Raw genomic sequence first — 19135 nt, 5'->3', positions numbered from 1 at the left:
GATTAAAACAAATTATTTAAACATTACAAAGATTTGGCTCAAGTTATTAATCAACATTACAACACTCGTTCAAACTATTTCAGTAGTTGTTTACAATTAGGATTAGGCTCATATAAAGTTTTAAACCTAAGAAAAAAAGATTCTAACAAGAGAACTACTATTGCCACTCCAACTTTTACTTATTCTCAATTATTCAGCTACTTTTATTTTTATTTTTAATTGGGGTGAAATAAGTAAAAGTTGGGGTGCCAATAGAAGCTCTCTTCCTTTTTAGTTAAGTCTTCATGTTTCACTATCCAACTTTTGTCTGTTAAACGATTTTTTTTTTTTTTCCATTCAATATAACCCATCTTTTGATAAATCTCCCTTACTTTATTGAAAAAAGATTGATCAATCATCGATTATTTGATAATCCCAAATTTTTGGAATAATGATTTGGGGACAATGAAGGATATAGACATAATGAATGGAGAAACAAGATTTGATCAATCATCGGTTATTTTTTGAATATTTATGATGATGATGGTGGTGGTAATAAGTACAAAATAACTTAAACAATAAAAAATAGGAAAAATTACTTAGAGGACCTCGGTGGAGGGAATTTTTCTAAATAATCCCTAAGTTTGGGCGATCTCTTAATGGTCCATTGAGTAAATTTTTATTTTCTTTATAATCCCTGGACTTCATCTCACGTTTACGATGTCTTTGAAATATCCTTTTTCTCATCTTCTTCATGTAATTATGTTTTCCAATGACGATTGCGATAATTTCCGACGATCTTTGATCATAGATGATGAATGAAGAATGATATTCTCTTAATTTTGAACTTTAGATGTATTTTATTTATTTATTTAGATGATTTATAAAAAAAATAAAAAATACAATTGAGATTCTAATTTTTGAATGATTATGTTGTAATTTTTTATTTGCAACTATGATTTATGCAATGTGGGTATTTCGAGGAGATTTACCCAATAGCGAACTCAAAAAAAAATTGAAAAATCTCGATCACATTTACAATGTCAAGTTCAACTCTTTTTATTGTCTAGTTCAACATTTTTATTGTCAAACTCACTAGTTAGTGTCAAGTTCACCACTTTTTATTGTTTAGTTCAATATTTAATTACTATTGAGTACAATGATTTTTTTTAATGAAAATATTGTCGAACTTGACAATAATAAATGTTGAACTAGACAATAAAAAGTGGTAAACTTGACACTAAATGGTGAGTTCGACACTACGTAATTAAATGTTGAACTAGACAATAAAAAGTGGTGAACTTGACATTATAATGTGAACTATTTTTTTTTTTTTTTTTCTCATTTTTTCAACTTCAATACTTGATAAATCTCCTTGAAATACCCAAAATGCATATATTATGATTGCAAATAAAAAGTTATGATGAAATCGACAATAAGTACTTTACTAAATAGACTAGTAAGTGACCGTCCAAAATTTAGAGACATTTTTATAAAAAAGTCCCTTAACCAAGGCCCTTTAAGTAATTTTTCCTAGAAAAATATTTGAATTGATTACAGAGACTAAGGCAGTTTTTGATACAATGTTTGGACGTACGAGGAGGGAACCAACTTTCACTTCTGAACCCCCAAAAGTGTTGTTAGGTTACAAGTCGTCATTCGCTAAAAACAAATTGGAATCAGAAGCAACTTGGTCACGCTTCAAAACTTTTCATGATTGTGATAACGTGGATGGTCCATCGAATGAACATGTTATTAGAAATGATTTTATCCCACCGACCATTATTTTTGGATATCGTCCAAATTACCCTTTATTTATTTATTTATTTTTATCATCTATGCATGTTAAAGACAAATTTTAGCCCTATAATATTTTGGCATTATTAAGCATGTATCACTTTCAACCCTTTTAGGGTTTACATATCCTTCTCCCTCATCTTCCTTTTATGATTGCAATATTATCTCCAATGGTAAGATGGTACAATCATAAGAAATATGCAAAGAATAATGATAAACTGACACCCCCCCCCTCTACTCTCCTAACATGGCACATTGCTCGGGATACACACCTGCACATCTCCATAAATACGTGCAATTGTGTATCCCGAGTAAAAAAAATCTATGGTTCTATGCACATGCCACGTCAGGAGAGTAGAGGGGTAGTATGGGGAATTAAAAAATCACAACTCAAATGCAAATTGGCAATATTTTTAGAAAGAATTTAATACAATAAAAGTATTACATTTTGGAATGTTTGAACGATTTTCTAAATGCAAATCTAAATTGCACTTTAACCATTCTTGTATTGTATTCTCCTCTCCCCGTTTCTATCGAATTCTTCAATATCAAATCGAATGATTTAGTGCTAGACCATTCCCAAACAAAAATTTTATCGTACTTCGAATTGCTATCTATGATTTCAATAACCCTATGAACATAACATTCATTGGGGCTTTGGTTCCCAATTAGGGGCCAATTTTTCAGATGTATCATTGCGTATAGAAGCAAATTATACCCAAACAAAACAATTCTTTGTGGTAAATTGAATTGGTTTGGGGTATCAACATCCAAGCAACCAAACACCAGAGTTACTATCAGGTAAATATTGATTAAGAATTAACCATAATAAAGCCTCATTACAGATTTACAGTAGATTAATCACCTCAAGTGGTCCCCCAGACAAAAAGTCAAAAAAAAGTCAACTGACAAAGCTCTTTCCTTCTCTCGAGGACAAAGGAAACCTATAAGAAAACTCCTAAAAATAATTGGGTCTTGTTAACATGTGCCCTCAAGGCACACATTAATGTGCAATAAATACACTTTGAAAATTGAGGGTATTTTGGTAAAAAAAATTATTAGGGTATTTTGTTTTGAAAGATCTATGAAGTATGAGCTGTCTCGTTGACCTTTCTGACCTTGACTCAATGGTTGTACACTCGGTAGTTGGATTGTTACACCACTTCCATTTTTTTACAAGCAATACGAGTACACCAACAATTCCAACTTTGAAGCAGGTAGGCCGCTTCAAAATATTGAAAGAACCCTCCTCGATACAAGACATGTGGCATTTTGAATTTATTTTACATGTCCTACATTTTCACAAAAATTTGGAATAACTCCTGAAAATACCACGCATAATCCAATGGAGAGGGTTCTTTCAAAATTTTGAAGTGGCCTGCCCGTTTCAAAGTTTTTTCTGTACACCAACTTCCTTGAATGAGTTTGTTGATTCATGAATGTTTTGACTACGTATCATTAAATAAAGGTTCGATATTTATTGATGCAGTAAGAAGTGACTCTCATTAAAAAAACATAAAATTCTTGTGGTAGAAGCACAAATCAAATAATTTTGAATAATACTACAACATTTTAAATTTGATTAAGGTATATTTAACCCAATAATTAGGTTTTTTATTTATCGATAAAATTTTAGTGTTTTCTATGTATCACTTTTACTAAAGGCGTGTTTGAATTGAATTCTAGAATCTAATTCTGGCTCATAATTGGATTCTAGACTCTGATTCATCGTTTTGTTTGGATTATTGACCTGATTTTTTTATAATCAATAACTAAAATCATGGATAATCAGAAGCAGATCTCAGGTTGTTTATCTTGACTCTCATAAATTGTCCACTTATGGCGATCTTGAAATACATCTTGCAACAACAAGAAGAATATTAATATTAACAATAATAATAAAATTGTTATTATTATTTTAACAATAATGATACTAACAATATCAATATAATTATAATTTATAATTACAACTATAATTAAATAATAGTAGTAGTAATAATAACAAAAGCAACCGTCATAATAATAATAATAATTATTATTATTATTAATATATAATTATGGTTATTAACAACAACAACAATAAGTAATAGTTTTTAAAATGAAAATACAAAATAATCATTTTTTTTAGGAAAATCTTGATCTTAACATGCTCTTAAATAGATAATTCACTTGAAAACTAATAGAAAATGATCTAAATGTCATCTTTTTCAACTCTTTAAAAAAAATATTTAATTTTTCTCTAGAAATTCCATTATCTTCAATCTCTGAAACATGTATTTTTTAATTATATTTTCAATCTCAAAAAGTATAATTGGACAATTTTTTCTATAAGATCAATTTTCACAAACAATATTAACCAAACAAAATTTTGGATACTGAAAATCAATTTTCATAATCTGATTTTAACAATTCATAATCAAAATCAAGAATCAAGATCTACAATCTGAACCAAATGTCCCTTAAGTCAACAAATCCCAACCCAAAAGTAATCTTGTTTGTGATTTCAAGCTTTTGTCGTAATCATTCTATGTCTTCATCCAAACATCTATATTATAAAATTAATTCATAAACCTGCTTTTGTCCAACAATTAAAATTTGACTAATTGGTCTACCTAAGGGATCGGCTAATATTCCAAAGTAATGGTCAAAATAGTGCCATGTGGTATGCAAAAAGGACAAGTAGTAAATTAACTATCTAGCCTTTGATCTACAAGATCAAAAATAACTTCATTGATTATAAATGGTAAGCCGACATAAATTTATTATTAAAATTAAAGGAGGATATTACAAATACCTTATTTATATAGAGAGGCAAATCAAATAAACCGAAATTAAATATCCACATAAAAGCTAGGAAAGAAATAATAGTCTCACGATATTTGACAAAATCATCAAACCTACGATCAAGATTAAAAGATATTACCAAACTTCAACTTTGAAATCCATCTCTAGGAAATCTATCTTTAGTCTTCCATATCAGCCGTAAGTTTGATACTTCACATCAAACGACATTTGAGTTTAGAAAACCCTGAACTGTACGGAACGTAATATAAAACTGAAAAGTCAACAAGGGCAGAAGAAGTCTGCCTTTTAGCACTAATTTGCAGAAACGGTTGCGAAGTCGGAAAAATACAACAAATTGGCGGATTCCCTCTTTCCTTTCTTTCTTTCTTTACTACTAAATTTCTATATTCTACAGAGTAGAAAGTTTTTACATGCTCTCTCTCTCTCGCTCTCTCTCTCTCTCTCTCTCTTTCAATTTGTCGCCCTCTTTCTATTTATTTTATTTACTTGTTCGAAAGAAGAACAAAGAAGAAAAGAACACCAGCATCTACAGCAACCCAAGTCTTTTATAGCTTTTTTTAGTCTAAATTTGGGAACTTTTTTATTGGTAAGAGGAATTCTGAAATACCCATGTTGAATTTTTAATCTATTTTGGTGATCTGAGGCTTTGGGTTTTTTATTTTTTATTTTAATGATGGTTTTTGTTTCCATGAATAAGTTTCTGGTTTTGATGATACAGGTGTTGAAATTAGGAGAGAAATTTTGGTTTTTCTCTCTGGGTTTTGTCTGAAATTTTGATTAGAGTTCAGTAGAGGAGGTAGATGTTAAGAATTTAGTGAGAGAAGTCAAGGTGGTTCAAGATTTATATGGATAGGTTATGTTGCTTCAATGCTGCCTATTCACAGGTAAGGAAATTCCCCTCTTTGTATCTGTCTCTGCCTCTGATTCTTTATTTATTTTATCTAGTTTTAACTGAATTCTATGTTCTTGTAGTTTAATTAGAGTCTGAGTAATATAGAATCCATTCAATTTTGGGGTAGTTTTGTGTTTTTGCCTTCCTTTTTGTTTTTCTTAGTTGGTTTTTTGAAACTTTGGTTAGGGTTGAAATTGAATCATGGGGCTCTAGTGAAAGTTGGCTATTTTGTTTATTTAAAAAAAAAAAAAAGTTTCTTTTGGGTCAACTCAACTGATTTTATATGGCTAATGATTTGGGTTTATTATTGGCTTCAGAGGGGTTTCCCTTTATTTGTCGATATACTTTAGTTCGAGGGCCTTTTAGCTCCATGTGTGGATCTGGATTGCAAAATTTTTCGCTGGATTATTGGCACTTGGGGCTTTAATCACAATTTTTCGGGTTCATATTGCTGCAAATTGAAGTTTTGATTGTGTAAATTATCTCGATTTTTGACCAGGTTTTACTTTGAGAATGTTTAGTATTGAATTGAGATTGTGGTGCCTGCCTTTTCTTTTGTCACAGTAAAATGATTTATGGAATTCGGATTCATTTTTTACCTGATTTGGGCACTTCAATTTATTGTTAAATATTATCTCAAAGTTGATTTTTTTTTTTTTTTTTCTTTGAAGTTTGTTGGAGGACGGTCTTCATGTGGCTCTGGGAAGGGGAGGAGCCATCAGGGTCCAATTAAATTTGGATACAATCTTGTAAAAGGGAAAGCAAATCATCCCATGGAGGACTATCACGTCGCTAAATTCGTTGAGATCAATAGACGTGAGCTTGGATTGTTTGCTATATATGATGGCCATTTGGGAGATAGTGTGCCTGCCTACCTACAAAAGAATTTGTTTTCTAACATCCTAAAGGAGGTGCGTTGTTGAATTGAGCTTATTAGCAATATGGATTGATTTGGTAATTCTTTTCTTTGTTGCGTTTGTGATTCTAGGACGAGTTTTGGACTGATCCCAATAGATCTATCTCGAAGGCCTATGAGAGGACTGATCAGGCAATTCTTTCCCACAGTCCTGATTTGGGGCGAGGTGGGTCCACTGCCGTCACTGCAATTCTTATAAATGGTGAAAAGTTATGGATAGCAAATGTTGGTGATTCACGGGCAGTTCTTTCAAGAGGGGGGCGGGCAATACAAATGACTATTGATCATGAACCGAACACCGAACGTGGCAGTATTGAAAATAAGGGTGGCTTTGTCTCAAACATGCCAGGTTCTCCTATACAACCTTTTCTCGTAAAGTTTATCGTTTCATGTACACAGTTCTTCTCATGATGACATGATATCCTTGAGTGAATCTTGGGTGAGTAGTTCTTCTATCCTAAGATTGTAAATACAGTTCCAAAGAGTCCGGATCGTGTAATTTGGGTTGGGTTTCAAACCGATCTCCTTCATATACATTAATACCATGTTTCCTGACTAACTAACTCTCTATTCATGGCAACCAAAAATAAAAAGAGACCTATAGTTTGCAGGGACACATGGTGTTACTGTATCTGAAAGAGTTGGTTTGAAACCCAACTCTTGGGAGTATAGGATCTGGAGTCAATTCCTAATAACCCCTGAAAAATAGGTTAGTGGGCTTGAGATTTTAGTAGTTCAATCGGTTGACATGTTATTCCCCAACCATGAATTCATGAGCTTGCTCTGCTTGCACACCAAGAGGAGTATGGTTTTACCCAACATATCAACCAATAAAGTAGGTAGTTTCTTTCAATCAGTTATTATAAATAACTATGAAGATTTGCATTAGAGTTTCTAGTTTTTAAATGGGTAAAATGAGAAATTTATTAATGAATTGAAAAATAAAAATAAAAAAACTTACGAGAGCAAGGAATTAGCAAAATTTTAGTGATTAATCAGGACATCCTATCAATCATTTCCCCCCTCAACTATAGCCTCATAGCATGGATAAAGAAGGTAGTTTGGTCTGTTAAAAAGTTAAATGTTGAGTATCAATGTTGGTTTGCATCTAGTGTGAATCTATGCATACTTGGATGGTAAAGAAAGTAGTAGAATGAAATGGGTATTTATTTGAAGTAGGATTAGGTTCTTAATTGTCAGTTTTGTCTTGAAGTTATTGTGTGGTTTTGGATAAAAAAGAATGTTTTTTTTGTGGATTAAGGTGAAGGATGTCTGCATGGACCATTATCCATAAAATTGATGGACGGGAAATCCCTCGAAGTGACTATTTTCATTATCTTGGTTTTATTATCCATAAGGATGGAGACATTGAGGAGGATGTTTCCCATTGCTTGCAAACCTTCAGGAGATAAGAATCGGGGATGCTTTCATGTGCTAGGCTTTGCCAGCTCGATGGACTATTGAAATGGATAGAAACTCCAAAATTGGGATCTTGGTAGGAAGATTTTCCTCAACTTCTCATGATAAAGCATAGGCTCCAAGGTTTTTTTCATTACCACTCACCCATCTAATAGAATTAGAGCTGGATGGTTAGACTGGAGGTGTGCTTTTGAAGTGCTACGCGAGCTATGCATTCCTAATAGTGATGAATGTTGGGCAATCAAGAAGCAACATGTTCACTAATATAAAGTGATAGACATGGATGGGTTGAAAGACTAAGGAAGATAAAATTAGAAAATAATGTATTCATGAAAATGTAGTAGCCCCAATAGGTGATAAATAATGGAAATTCGATGCAAATGGTTTGCTCATGTACCACGAAGGCTGATAACAAGTTCAGCTGAAAAGAGTGTGCAAGTTGAAAGGGAAATTGTAAAAGAAGGGGGGGGGGGGGGTTAAGGGCTTGATTGAGCTAGTGGGATAAGGATGATTCTTTGATTACAAAAGGCATTGATTTAGATAGATTTGAATGAATAAACCAGGTTTTTTTTACTGACCTCGGATTTTTGGGACAAGCATTTGATGACAATGATGATATTTTCATAGACTATGGATGAGATAGGGTTATTTATTTATTTTTCCAATTTCATTTATGCATAAGTTTTTTTAGGTGGTAAGGAGTAAGATCTAAAAACAAATAGAGTTTGGCATAGAGTGTTGTAGAGTAAATAAAATCTTGATGATAGAAGGGGGGAGGGGTGAATGGGGTATATTAATTATCTAATTATCTAATAATCTAATAGAAGAGTTGTAGAAGAAGAACAATCAAGTCTCTCAATGAGAGCTTGTTAAGGTATTAATAATAAACTAGGTGAATGGACATAAATGTCCTTACATAGAGAATAATAGAAATCTAGGAAAAATAGAAAAGACAACTTATCATATTTTTCAGTACTTCCTCTCAAGCTTGGTGCAAATATATCAACTAAGCCCAGCTTGACAAGATGAAAATTGGTAACAGAGGGAGCAACAAACTTCGTAAGTATGTCAGCAAGTCGATTTGAAGAAGATACGAAAACAGTTTGAAGAGCACCAAGTCGAACTTTTTCACTGAGAAAGTGAATATCAACCGCTATATGCTTGGTTCTCTTGTGAAGGACAGAGTCAGAAGCAAGCATGATAGTAGACTTGTTGATGCAAAACAGTGTGGAGGAATTAGAAACAGGAAATCCCAGCTTTGCTAGCAAGGATCGAGGCCAAATAAAGCTCACATGTGCCGAGAGCCATAGCTTGATACTCAGTTTCAGTAGAAGAACGGGAAACCATACTTTGTTTCTTACTTTTCCACGAGATCAAGTTACCACCATAAAAAGTACAGAAACCTGCAATAGATCTCCTATCCATAATAGAACCAGCATAATCAACATCAGTGAAGCAAGACAGATGAGGTTAAGCAGTGGACGAATAGAAAAACTCAAGATCAGGACGTGACTTCAAGTAGTGAAGAATACGACAAACGGCATCAAGATGAGAAATGCGCGAAGTATGCATGAACTGACTGACCACACTATCCACAAAAGTCAAATCTGGTTTAGTGTTAGTCAGATAAATCAGACTGCCTACGAGTCTCTGATAAGATGGATCAGATAATAGATCGTCAGATTTAGCATGAAGGCAATGATTATGATCTATAGGAGGGGAAGCATGACGACAACCAAGCATGTTAGTGTCCTGAAGGAAATTCAATATGTATTTACACTTAGATAGCTAAATATCATGGCGAAAGCGGGCCACTTCTATCCCCAAGAAGTACTTAAGAAGACCCAAGTCCTTAATCTCAAAAACACGACTGCACGACCTAATATCATCTTTATTCTATCAATCAACTGGAGAACATCTCCAGTCAGGATAATATCATCCACATAAATCAGAACAATAACACAACGATCATCCAATCTTCAACGAACAAAACATGTATGATCTGAGTGGTATCTGAAAAACTCCATAGATAAAATGACCTCGGAAAATCATGGATATCAAGCTCGCGGAGACTGCTTCAGGCCATACAGAGATTTGAGAAGGCAACATACCTTTCCAGAATACTCTTCCTAAAGACGAAACCCAGGAGGGGGTACATATAGATATCCTCAGTCAAATCACCACTTAGAAAGACATTCTTCACATCGAGTTGGTAAATGGGTCATGAATGACATGCAGCTAAAGAGATAATGAGGCGAACAATGGAAAGTTTAGCTACAAGGGAAAATGTATCACCGAAATCCTTTTTTGGAGTCTGCATAAATTCCTTAACAACTAGGCGGGCCTTGTATGGATCAACGATACCGTCCGCGAAATATTTGATGGTGAAAACACATTTACAACTAACAGTCCGCTTCCTAGAAGGAAGGGGAACAAGCTCTTAGGTATGATTGCAGTCTACTGAGAATCTCGTAAAGCCTCTGAAACAGACTGGGGAACTCGAATAGAATCAGTGGCAGTAAGGTAGGTCTGACAAGAAAGAGACATCCTTAATAGGAAATAAACTGGGTAATAGGATAATTAGTAACACACCCCCGCTTACCTTTGCTACGTGCAATAGGTAAGTGAAAGTCAAATATGAAAGGGATATGAGCAGGGGTAGAAGAGAATATACCTGAGTCCAAGGAGGAAGTTGGCAAAGTTGGAGAGCGGCGAGGGCGATGAGAGTAAACCTGAAGCGTTGGCGAAGATAGAGAGAAAACCAGAGAAGGCAACACCATAGGAGAGGGATCCTGCAAAGGAAAAGAGTCCTGCAAAGAAAATGTGGCATGAAAGTATGAAAGTAGGGAACATTAAAAAAAAGTGACATCAAGAGAATCTATGGCACGATGAGATATAGGATCATTACACTGATACCCCTTAGACATAGATGAGTAACCTAAGAAAACACACCGATGAATTTGTCATATAATTTCTTGCGATGAGGGGTCCTATCCTAAACAAAACAAAGACTCTGGGTGTAATAGGAAAGAGGGTGCTATCAGGACAAAGAACATGGAGAGGTACCTGCCCCCCTAAGGTTCGATTCAGAACACAGTTAAGAAGAAAAACTGCAGTGAAGACCACCATATTCCAATATGACTTAGGAATATGCATTCCTCAAAGAAGGTAGTGGACAATGTTCATAAGGTGGCAATTTTTGCATTCCACCACCCTGTTCTGCTCAGAAGTGTAGGGACAAGTCAACTGGTGAAGCATACCATGCCCATGAAGATGAAAATGAATCCTATCAGAAATATATTCTTTTCCGTTATCAAACTGAAGAGATTTAACAGTAATGTTGTATTGGGTTTAAATCATTTGAAGAAAATTAACAAAAATAAAGAGCTCCTCAAAACGAAAATGCATCAAATAGACCCAAGTGCAATGAGAATAGTCATCTATAAATATAACATAATATCAATGAGCAGTAAAAACAGTAATAGGAGAAGGCATATTAAATCAAACGTTGTATTAAAGCGATGCGTTCGAGGAATATATGAAGTACACATATGTTTAGAAAGCCACACACAGAGTACTAAAACTTGTGTCCACTACAAAAAAAATTTTAAGCTGGAAATAAAGAACATAAGTTCTGAAAATTAGCATGTCCTAAGCGAGCATGCCACAAATCTAAAGACTAAGAAGAAAAGATATGACTCTTAGAGGAGGGAAGCACAGAAACCTGAGTAGTAGTATGTGCAGATCCAACAGGTATAGCCCATCCCGCTCATATCCCTTGCCAAAAATCCTCCTCGAAGTTAGGTCTTGAAAAATATAGTAAGTATGACTTCAAAACTTGTCCAAGTTGTCTCGGTATCGGGCATGAACGAGACGGATGGACAAGTCAAATTTTCAAACGAGATTTAATACCCCATGTGCATTTTTTAAATTTTTGGACAAGATGTCTCAAACGTATCGGAAAACTCGTCCTAAGTGACTTGATATTTCGCATAAACGAGACGAGACGTGAAATCAAGTTTTAAAACTATGACAGTGGGTAAGAAAAAAGGTAATTGAGCAATTTAGAGATTTGGTAATACTACTCACATACAAAGGTTAAAAAGAGATATATGAGGAACATGAAACACAAAATCAAGAGAAATACTAGAGGATAAAGGGATGGTATCTTGGCTGTGTATAGGTGCAAGGGACCCATTAGCAAGGCAACCCTCTCTATGAGCAACAGGAAAAATAAAGGAAGTGAAATGGCTAGACTCACAGGTCATGTGATTAGAGGCACCAAAATGAATAACTCATGTCAGAGGCACCAGAATCAATAGTAGTAATCTTTGCCTGAAGCTACTGCAAATCAATAGTGCCAGGAGAAGCAGAAGAGTCAATGGGAGGAATTGGTAATGAATACACAACGGCAACATAAGGAGCAAAATGCCCCATAGAAGGAGTGGCAAAAGATCACAACATATGGGCATAGAGCTGAAAGAATGGGACCTTTTCATGGTTAGTCTTCCCACAATGTTTGCAAATAAAACCACTCCCTCGGTCACGTCCACAGCCCCCACTACTACGATTCCTAGATCCTGGGGCACGAGAGTCAGAGAAGCCAGAATTGATTGCTAGAGCCATCTGATCTGTCGTTGGATCAGAAAGAATACCAGGAGCCCGAGTCTGAGATGAAACTACACAATGACAATGCTCATCACTATCAATAGTCGCAAAAGTCTTAAATAAGGAAGGCAAAGGTGAGATGTTAATAATCTGGGTCCGTAGTGCCTCAAACTCAGAACGTAAGCCCATGAGAAACTGACATGTCTGATGTCGAGCAATCCTCTTAATTACATACCCGGTTGCCTTTGCAGACAACTTAGTCATAGACTCATTATAAGAGAGCTCTTCCCAACGAGATTGAAAAAACTCAAAATAATCCGCTACACTCTAAGTCCCTTGAGTAGCTTCGGCAATATCTCGACATAACTCATAAATCCTCGAATCGTTCCGAGCTTGCACATATGTCTGAGTGAGAGCATACTACAAATATGAGACCATTTCATGGTACATGAACATAGTATAGATGCGCTGCTCCATGGAATTAAACGACCAGCCAAGAATAATACAGTTGTTGATCTTCCATTGTTCAAATTTGGGATCGGTGGTGGGTGACTTATTAGCAGTACCCTAAAGCCATCTAGATTTGCCTCTACTTCCCTAATAAAGTCTCACAGAGCAAGACCAAGACTGAAAATTTCAACCATCCAATAAGGCACTGATAATACGTTGGGCTGAGGAATTTTGCTCAAGAGTAGTATTGAATTCCTTGTTTTCTTGGTTTGATGTCATAGCTCACAAAAGGAGATAAGTTGATAAAAGAGAATAGAGTAAAAATCAAATGTAGGGATACTACAAATTGATGAAGAAAGAAAGTGTAGAATCAACTCAACATACACTTAAGGTGCAAAAAGAAGAAGAAAAAAAAGGCCAAGAAGCAGCCGAGGCAAAAAGGCGCAGCTTTGGCTTGAAGGGAGTTCTCTGCAATCATCTAAGGGACTAGAACATCAGCACCATCGCAAAACACAGCAGCGCTGTCATATCACAATATATCCAGTAACACAGAACTAGTAGTGTCATATCGCAACACATCTAGAAACACATAACCAGCACCACAGCCTTATCGCAGCCAACAAAAAAACCAGTCAGCAGCACAGCCTTATCACAGTCAACACAAAACAAAAAAAACAGCACAAAACCAACTAACAACCCAGTCCAGCCTATCGCATGGAGAAAAACACTCAAAAAAAGGAAACCCAACATCAGCCTTATCGCAGGGATCTAATAGCGAGATCCATCTTTATCGCAACATGCGATTGGGACAAAAAATAAAAAAAATAACCGCCGAAGGAGAGATCCTCCTACGAAGGCTGCTGCTCCTAGGATTTTGGTCTCAAAGATCTAAAGAAGTTGATGGAGGTAGAGAAGGGAGGTGGCGACAGTGAAGCAAACTCCAAGAAGCCCAAAAATCGAAGGAGAAAACCCAATTGATGGATCTTCTAGGGCTTTGATACCAAGAAGAGTTGCAGAAGAAAACAATCAAGTCTCTCCATGAGAGCTTGTTACGGTATTTATAATAAACTAGGTGAATGCACACAAATGCCCTTATATAGAGAATAATAGAAACCTAGGAAAAATAGAAAAGATGACATCATATTTCCCAGTACTAATAACCTACTGATGTATCAATTTCATCAAAGCCTTATCTCAACTATTTGATGCATGCTGCGCAAATTCTGTTCTACAATCTCATCCTATTCAGTGCTGTAAAAAGTTAAATGATGGAACAACTATAGAGTTTAACTATATAAAATTTGTTTCCATTGGAATTTCAATGCCATTCTTTTCTAATCTTTTAGTTATTTTTTATGCCACTCTCCCCAAAAGTTAAGTTTTTTTGTTCTCGATGTGGAGTTCATTGAAGTGGTGAATGTCTGTCTTAAGCCAATATTCGATCTGATGGATTCGGGTGGAGTAAAGTAGGGATCTAATTTATCAAGAGAATCAGTATAAAGGGTTGGTTGAGTTTGAGAAGGGTTTTGAGGTTATGAGTTTGGAGGGTGAGGGTTTTAATTTTGAAGGTCTAGGAGTGGTGCGGTGTGGCTAGAAGGTTGATGGAGTGTGGAATGAGGTGTAAGAAGGGATTGGGGAAGGGAATTATTGGAAAGATTTTGATGGGATGGTTGTGGGGGATAGGTATTAAGGTCTAGGGGGACATGAGATACAATTTGGGACAGTATGATTTTGGTATGCTTAAAATTCAGCGCAGAATTTGTAAATTAATAGATTCAGTCTCACTATTGTTATCCTTAGGGCTGAATTTTTCGGGGAATTGAGGGGGGATTGTGAGAATCCTCGGGGTCTTCATCGCCAAGGGTTTTCTTACCTTTTTCCTTCTCAAGGATGTTAAGAACCATGCTTTGAACACAATTTCCAACTTAACCATAATTCTAGCCTCAAGCCTCTCAATTTGAGTTGCAAATTGGGCTTCGTGGGCTACAAATTTAGCTTCTAGATAAGATTTTGTGACAATTACCTTCACCAAGCATTTTTTTTTTAATCGTAGCAAAAGCTTTGATACCAGTTGACGTAGCAGAAGCATGTGAATCAATAGATTCGAAAGGAATTAAGAGATTGTGTTCGATGGAATACACAAAAATCTATTTGTATCAATAGATTCGATTGATAAACAAGCTATAGCTTGAAGAAGATAAAGTAAAGAACTAGAAAGTAACTAAGAGATAAACGAGAAATAAATTGATATGTTTGAATTCTTTGAATTTCGTTTTTGGAACTCCGTATATAGATAATTTCATCATAAGAACTTAGAAATCTTCTATCTTTTAAAATACTAAAAAGTAACTTTCCTAACCTATATATAACATAATACCAACTTTCTAAACCTAATAAAACTCAATTTTTAGACTTCTAAGCACTTTTAATTGTAGCCTAGATAATAAAAACGAATTTAGACAAAATAAAAATCCTATTAGAATTGAAAAATAGAAATCCTACTAGATCTAGAAAATAGAAACAAATCCTATTAAAATTATAGATGTCCAACATCAGAAAAGCAAGAATCGAGAAGTTCAATGGAGCGAACTTCAATTTGTGCATATTTATTTCTTGCTCTTTCCTTAACACTTCTACTTCTTCTTTTTCTTCCCTTCTTCTTATTCTCCTTATTTCTCTCTACTTTTTCTTTTACTATTGATCATTCTTGTTCTTAAAGTTTAAGTGTTATATACTTTAACTTGTTTATAAAAACTCACATGTATACATGTTATAATTGTAAAATATCTAAAACCCACTTTTCACTATTTAATTTTTAATTTTTAATTTTTATAATTTTCTTGTGCCTTAGTTTACTGAGGCTTGTGCCTCTCCTTGTGCCTTGGTCACTAGGATGCCTTTTCACCTTAAGTGCGCCTTTCATCCTTAACTACACTGTTTTAGACTACCGAAAAAGAAAATCAGCTTCAATTCTCCCAATTAGATTTGGAAGACTTCATTGAAGTTAGAATGAGTTTTCACTGTGGATTACAAATAGAATAAGACTAGCCTTACTTAGTAAGATTTCAAATCCTAGCAAGGGTCGTTGGGCCCACATGGATCATCATATTGGAAATCTAGCACCACAGCCTTCTAGATTTCATCGAAAAACTCAGATTCAAAAAAAAAAAAGTCTTTTTTGAGATCCAAGGTGTTGAAATTGTCTGGCTACCAAACTCCTGATTTTAAAATTAAAATTCAGCAGTGAAAATTAACCCCCCCCAGGCCCGCTTTTGAAAGTTCGTATAAATTGGTCCTCTACAACCCTGTGGCATCAGATCATGTTCTCGGATGCCATAATGTGACGTGGTCAGAAAATTTTCCTTACTACGAAGGAAAGTGTTACTCTTTCTTATAATTAATAATCTCTGAAAAGAACACATATGTCGACAGGAATGGAATATGATTGTTTTAATACTCGGTGCATGTCAAAGTAGGACGATGACTGGTTATTATTTTATAGTTTATACAAATCATAAGGCTGACATCTTTGACATCTTTCAGGAGATGTCCCTAGAGTAAACGGCCAGCTGGCAGTTTCTCGTGCTTTTGGTGACAAGAGCCTCAAATCACACTTACGTTCAGATCCTGACATACAAGATGCAGATGTTGATTCCAATACCGATGTTCTCATCCTTGCCAGTGATGGTCTGTGGAAGGTGAAATTCCTCTCCAAAACAATCTCCACTCTTTACTAAAACACATATGTTAGTACACACCAATAACACAAAATTAAAAATCGATCCCAGGTCATGAGCAATCAAGAGGCGATTGATATTGCAAGAAAGATCAAGGACCCACAGAGGGCAGCAAAGCAACTAACGGCCGAAGCATTGAATAGAGAAAGTAAAGACGATATATCGTGTGTTGTTGTTCGGTTTAGGGGATAAAACATATGGGTTATTAAGAATCCCCGACTGCTTGACGTAAATATTGGAGAAGCTTCTTTGCATGGAACACCATCTATGTAAGGGTGATCCTCATGATATCCGGGATAGGTATGGAATTTACTTCGAAAAACAGGTTACATACCTCCATCTTCCGTTGTAAATTTATTCTATTTTCATAGATTGTGCGGTTTGATATTGTTTGATTTCTGATTCTCTATATACCCGTCGTTTTTTTTCCCCCTTTAATTTGAATGAAGAATGCTAAGGTTTGTGTATTTTGTTTCAAGGATTTATTTTTGCGATTAGTGAATAGAAAGTATGGTTTTGTTGTGGGCTCTAACCTACTATTTATAGTAGATATCCGATATCATTTGGATTTGTTAAAAGTAATGATTGAGTTTTTGGGGCTTGTCGATAATTTATCGCTCGATTATTTTCCCAATGCCTTAATTACCAACATGTCGCGACATGTGGAAGAAGAGAAACATGAAAAGTACTTAATGGGATCAGTATGATTCAAAAGCTGAAGGTTCTATAATTTTTGTAATTTTAATTGAAAATATAAATCATGAAGAATTGTTCCATTGACAAGATCAGTTTGAAGGAGAAGAGAAAGATCTTAGTCTGATCCATTAACAAGATCTGAAAAGAGAGATTCAAAGGACCTTATCGTTCAGGTGTTTTTGGTGCATTGATATTAAATTGGTATCAGAGCCAAGATCTCAGGATCAAATCTTGGAATGGTGCGACTTAGGAGAGTGGATTTATGAAGACACCCCAAAACGAACGGTACCACCTATCGATCCTAAGAGATACGAACTTAATTTTTTTTGCACAATATCCAAGTGATTTTATGTTTTTTTTACGTTGGTACTAAATTGGTAATAATTGGACAAAATTTATTTGATTTACACCCGATTGAATGTCATTTCAAGCCTGATCTGGTAAAATATGTTGTTTTGGATCTGATATGAAAATTCAATGTATTTGTATAGCATTGATTCTATTAATCTGTTCAAATTTGAGAAAAAAGTATATATCAAATTTGGGGGCAGTTCATGGGACAATAATTGTAACAAAATCTATAACAATGGGTCTTTTTAAACTACTTTTGATTGGGTAGAAGTACGGAGAAGATCATCCTCACAAAAAATCAGCCCATTCCGAAATTTTATATTCCATATAAGACATAAATCATTATCATAGATTTTGTCATAATTATTATCCCATGAATTGTCCCCATCAAATATAATATAAATCACGTGCTTAAGTAAATAATATGGAAATACATCATTTATATGTCTGTGAACATTTTTGGGACTGGGGATCGGGACTGATAAGATCCAATCCGTATCAGAATTCAAACCACAACCAACCCATAGGCTCGTATTCCGAAAGAGCCATCCATCTTTCCCAGGGCTGTCAATGGATCAATCAGATCCAATAACTTTGGGTCTAGATGGATGTTTTGGATTCCTATGAAGATCCGACATAATAAGGTTTTGATACGTTATGCTATTGGATTGGATCTGGTAAGGACCTGATCCGATTAAATGTTAGAAAGTATAATAGTTATTCTATGTACTTGTTTAAATATACAAAGTTTATATACATTTTGTATATGAAATCATGTTTGGGCCAATTGGACTGGTTCCAGATCCGATCCGATCCAATCCATATCAAACAAGTTTCATATCAACCCCAATGAGAATTCACTAGCACTAATATAGATGATCAATGATTTGTGAAGAATAAGAGTTGCTAAGATCTACGGCTTGAGGAAGTTCTTTAATGATTTTTAAAGTATTTCCATTCGAACATTATGCCCATCTTCATCAATTTTGATTAAAAAGATGACATTGGCCAAGTGGGTTTGAGATAAACCTTCAAATATAAAAAAAGTCTTCCTTGAAGGCTTATGACATTATCTTGACTAAGGGAATGAAGGGAGATCTCAACTTCTCCTCTTGTCTGTCTAAAATCTAAGGTGTTGTTTATTAAACTGAAAAAAATAAGTACTGAATAACATTAAACATTAAATTTAAGTGCTGAAAAAGTTGTTTGTTTAGATGTTGAATCATGTTTGTTATACATTGTTGAAACTGATACATTGTCTTTGTTACCCTTACAATCATATTATATATTATTTGCATGTTTCAAATGTCTATTTCTTATCAAACACAATAAAATATATTATTTCTTATAAAATTAAAATATAATTCATTTTTAAATAATAAATAATACTCAAATATTCAATTTATAAATAATAATTTCTATTTATAAAAGCTCACAAATTTCAAATTAAAAATAATAATGTCATACAAGTCAACAAAATTTTAA

The 19135-nt window shown here is 34.6% G+C and overlaps 1 protein-coding gene across 1 annotated transcript; it reads left to right on the top strand.

Annotated features, from left to right (window-relative positions):
- Window positions 1–4978: 4978 nt before the first annotated feature.
- Window positions 4979–17135, top strand: LOC147409540 (putative protein phosphatase 2C 9). The gene is made up of 6 exons (XM_086430040.1): window positions 4979–5167; window positions 5300–5465; window positions 6145–6384; window positions 6462–6738; window positions 16410–16564; window positions 16655–17135. The coding sequence occupies exons 2-6, from the start codon at window positions 5427–5429 to the stop codon at window positions 16793–16795; spliced, it is 852 nt and encodes a 283-aa protein (XP_086286166.1). The 5' UTR covers window positions 4979–5167; window positions 5300–5426; the 3' UTR covers window positions 16796–17135.
- The last annotated feature ends 2000 nt before the right edge of the window (window positions 17136–19135 follow it).

Source organism: Akebia trifoliata, chromosome 2 (genome assembly GCF_017979445.1).
Source record: "Akebia trifoliata isolate Shusen 1 chromosome 2, ASM1797944v1, whole genome shotgun sequence".
NCBI classification, from domain to species: Eukaryota; Viridiplantae; Streptophyta; class Magnoliopsida; order Ranunculales; family Lardizabalaceae; genus Akebia; species Akebia trifoliata.
The sequence above is the reverse complement of the archived record's forward strand: the minus strand, read 5'-3'. Positions and strand labels throughout refer to the sequence as shown.